Source organism: Gasterosteus aculeatus, chromosome 16 (assembly GCF_964276395.1).
Source record: "Gasterosteus aculeatus chromosome 16, fGasAcu3.hap1.1, whole genome shotgun sequence".
NCBI lineage: Eukaryota > Metazoa > Chordata > Actinopteri > Perciformes > Gasterosteidae > Gasterosteus > Gasterosteus aculeatus.
Window position 1 is genome coordinate 4,426,471 of NC_135704.1, and position 4,586 is coordinate 4,431,056.

Sequence of the window (4,586 nt, forward strand, 5' to 3'; positions counted from 1 at the left end):
GCTACTTTCTTATTCTGCCTACTTGGGATGTTTCCTCTTTGAGAAAGTATCAAATTGTTGGTCTGCATTGAAGAGGAAACAACTAAAATAGCACCAAACCGAAAATAAATGAATAAACGTAGCGGCAAATCAATGGCGAGCCCAACAAACCACAACTGGATTCTACTTGCCAACTTATTAACTAAACATAATTTACAAAATAAGCAATACTAGCTCTGAGTATGAATAAGAGTGAGCTGATTATTGGGGAAATCTGGTAAAAGTCTTTGTGTTTGCTTTAGCTTTACTCAGTATTCATTTACATTAAACACCTGTTTATAACTCGTAATACTCTTTTGTTTTGGATGCGCTGTACGTATTACAGGAGTGAGAAGCCTTCAGTGCTGAGCTGTGTGTGTGTGTGTGTGTGTGTGTGTGTGTGCGCATTGTCTCACAAGCCCTCCTCGCCCCATTGAACAACGGTGATGAAATGGAGATGAGTTAAAGTGCCAACACAAAGACTGACCAGACCCCTGCGTCGCCGCCACAATGACACCGCCAAACTGGAGAAAGTGAGAGCCCCTTGGAGGAACCGAGAGAAAAGGGCAAAGAACGAGAGGGGGGAGAAATTAAGGAGCCAAACTCAAGAAAAAAAAAGAAAAAAAAAAGGGAGAAAAAAGAGCTGAACCATCCTGAGAGCAGGAGGAAATGGGTTGTTGGGCAAAAGGTGGCCGAATGGAGAAAATAGCAAGGTAGCTAATCCCTCCAGAGATAAAGCAGCTATATGTTAATGAAATACGTGGAGTTGGGCCATCTCACTTTGATCTATGAATCAGGCTACACCTCCCTGCCTCCCCCCTCCTCTCCTCCTTCACTCCCACCCTCTTCTCCTTGCTCCTTGTTCCTTGTAAGAAAATCAAGCCTTATTTAGCTTAATCTCACTTAATGGCATCGAGCTCCTCTTTTGTCCTCACGGACGCTAATAGATTCCCGTCCTTTCACGCGCCACCATTCACATATTCACCCTCTGTAATCCTCTTATTCCGGGATGGCAATTATTTTGAGTATTTTATCAGCATTATGATTATGATTATTCCCATTATTATTATTCATGCAGGCCGCTCTAAGGGCCGGGTTGCGGCTGAGGACGTCCTCCCTCCTGCCGGCGCCTCTTATTCTCGCCCAGAATGAGGCTGCCCGCTTCGTTCCACTGGGGTGGCCAGTCCGCAGGAGTGAGCCTCCATTCAGCGGGACACATTTTCTGGGCGTTTGAACATATTGTGGAGTGAGCGTAATGGGGAGCACCGAATCACCCGTCCGGGCTCCTCTCAACAGAGAAACATCAAGAATTTGAGGACGAGAGGAGAGAGAGGGGACTGATAATCAAAAGGCCTCCTTTCCGCGGGGCAGTAATTACACGGGTGGGTTTTGATCTTTTGCTTGTTGGGGTGATGAATGGGGGGGGAGATGAGGACTGTTTCAGTATTTTGGGGTGGCGCAGAGGGGTGGAAGGGGCTTTTAAGCGCCGGCGCTTTGGCAGCGTCAACGTAGAAGACCAAACGAATGCAAAGATTTCGTCACCGTTTCTAGAAGTGGATCCTTTCTGAAGACCCTCTGAAGCAGCCGATCCTGCTCATAGTCAATCGATCTCTCTATGAAGTCTCATAGTCAATCGAATGAGGACAATATGACAGTGACGGCGCCAACAAGCGGTGGCTTAATCTTGACAAACTATAAAGAAAGGACTTTGCAATAGTACAAATTAGAACGGGTGTAATGGAACATTTTATATAATGACTGAATTGACATACACGTTATTAACATATCTGCCAATTTACAAAATTATTGACACTGAATGTCAGTAAAATATTCACTTGCAAAGTGCATTCACAGCACACGGTTATGGTCAATGACAACACATGGCCTGTTAACTATTTGATTACCTCGACCAAACGACTTCTGTTTTCAAAGGATTCATGAAACGTAAATAAATATGTTTTGAGCTTCACTTAATCGATGAAATGTTGCACATGGAAGACATGTACAGAATATGGAAACAACAATTATCATCGAGCATCATTTCCATGACAGGGTTGTAGTTCCTGGGAAAGAAGTGTGATGTTATATCACTTTTCATCTTCATAATTGTATGTGAAAAAAGATTGCTTAATTACACCAAGCAAAGAGCAAGCTGAAGTATTTCCTGCAGATTAAGTGTGACTTTTATTACGCGAGCCATTTTAAACCAGTGAGAAGAGCACAGAAAAAACACTGATACAGAAATCTCCCAATGTGAAATAAACAAAACAGCTGAGGATGAGTCCATGTGGGAAACCAGGAACTCAGATCTGCTTTTCACTGCTTTCCAATATTATATTATAACTATTATTCCGTTTGTGGGCCCCTGATGTTGTGACCTTCTTTTCAACCAACAAGCTGCTTCACCTCAATCAAACGCATCATCAACACAATCATCACAGATCACACTTTCAACAAGAATCATTAAAGTAACCAATAGATCTCTGCTTATGAAACAAGAGGATTATTACTTGCTAAGTTGTCTCCGAACCACAAAGGCTATTATTTATAACAGAATCTGGCTTCCTAAATACAGAGTAGATCCATTAGGTTAAGCTCAAAGGGCAAAATGTTATGAAGAAAAAACAATAGATAGATAGTTAGAAAATAACAATTCATGTATAAAAGAAAATGAGTCTTTTCTTAAATTTAAATGTGTCACTTTGGGAATCTCGGAGCAGGAGTGGAGTGGCTGAATCTGGGCAGTCTACAGACTCCGCAGGGGCACAGGGGCCCCCCCGAGGCCCCTGCAGAGCCCCAATGCACAGGAGCCAGTGCCGCCTCCATGGGGCCCGGAGACAGCAGGGGACATTTGGCAGCAGACGACGATGGAGCGGATGAAGAGGAGGAGGCTGCTGAGTTGAGGAGCGACTCCTGGGTAAGGAGTAGCTGACTGGGGCCAGATATGAGGGGCCACCCTCCGGTGAGCAGCAGCCGGGGCACCGGCCCCGCATTCACCCCCATCCCGACGCTCACCTCCCCCAGCAGCCGCCGCATCTCCTGCAGCGATGAACTCAGGAGGAGGATGTAGTTCCGGGCCAGAACAAGGGTGGAGATCTTGGAGAGCCTGCGGCCCGGAGGAGCTCCGTGCTGGTGGGTCGGAGGGGAGGAGGCGGACGACGGCGAGGACGCGTAAGGCACCATGACCTCCCTCAGGGCGTCCATGGCGATGTTCAGGTCCTGCATCCGCTTCCTCTCCCTGCTGTTGATCTTCCTCCTGAGCTCCTGCTGCTCCTCGGCGCTCAGCTCCCTCTGAGGTTTGGTTGGTCTTTGGCCGCCCTGGAGGCCGAGCACGGGCACCACGGGGTTCAGGCGGGAGCTCAGGTTGAACCCCGCAGGGCGGTGGGGGAAGTCCTGGACTGACCCGGAGACCCGGTGAGGTAGGGGCGGCTCCTGGGCCCTGATCACCGGGTTCGACAGCACATTCATAGTCTGTTCAGAGCTGTGTTATGTTCAGGGTTGTAGCTCAAGCAACTCTCCTTAGTGAAAAAAGGATTCAAGTTTCAGAAAAAATATACTTAAAAAAAAAGAATGTGCAAACTGCAAAAAATCCAAACCTCATTACCTCCACCTGATTGCTGCACTTCTTACAGCTGCCATCCAGCACAGTTAAAAAGACCCCAGGCGTTTTTGACTTGAGGCTTCAGAGGTTTGTGGCCGCAAAAGTGAATGAATGAGAGCTTCCCTAAAGTGGCAGCTCAGTTTTATCTCAATTCCACAGCTGCGTCTGCTGAAAACGACAGCTCACACGGAGGAAAAGTGAGCTGAACGCCCCCCAACTCAGCTCAACTCCTCCCAGACTCAGGAAACATACATATTCATGTGTGACTTTGATTGTGTTTGTCAACTAAATGATGAACAGCAGGAAAGAGGCGACCATTGAATCGACCCATTGCAAATTGGGACGATTCAACGCAACATATTCGAAAAGCATTTTGTTTGGGATTATTCAGTATCTCCTGTAGTTTGAAGTGAAACTCTGGCACTAGAAGCAACGTTCAAACACTCAATTGTTCATGGGGTTTACATTTAAGTCTGTGTTGAACTTGTGTTGAAAAAATGTCACTACAAAAACGTTTTTCAATCTCAGAAGGACAGAGAGAAACTCACATGAACCAATATTTATTTATCCCACCGAACATCTGGCTAGAGGAGTTGTACACAATTTGTCTTGTGTACAAAAACAGGACAAATTCAAACACATCACAAGCTGCAATTACAAAAAGCATTCAAAGGAAAATGATCTGATCTCTTCAAGTAAAAATATAATATAAATATTTCAATTTCCAGGTTGAAATTGTTTTGTCAGAATTGCATTTCCTGGTGATATTAATAACATCATACGGAACATTTAGATGATGTACAGTTTTCAAAATATAAGGAAAGAAGAGAACGATTGACCACAAATTACTGAATTCGTGCAAACGTACTTTGTGATGAGTTCTAAATGTTGCATCCATAGCGCTTTATGTGATCGGAAGATCACAATGTTTACTCCAACACAAAATCACAATTACAAAAATAGCAAT

At 45.0% G+C, this 4,586-nt stretch overlaps 1 protein-coding gene across 1 annotated transcript; it reads right to left on the reverse strand.

Annotated features, from left to right (window-relative positions):
* Window positions 1-1,746: 1,746 nt before the first annotated feature.
* olig1 (oligodendrocyte transcription factor 1) lies at window positions 1,747-3,801 on the reverse strand. The gene has a single exon (XM_040202529.2). The coding sequence runs from the start codon at window positions 3,484-3,486 to the stop codon at window positions 2,716-2,718; it is 771 nt and encodes a 256-aa protein (XP_040058463.1). The 5' UTR covers window positions 3,487-3,801; the 3' UTR covers window positions 1,747-2,715.
* Between the last annotated feature and the right edge of the window lie 785 nt (window positions 3,802-4,586).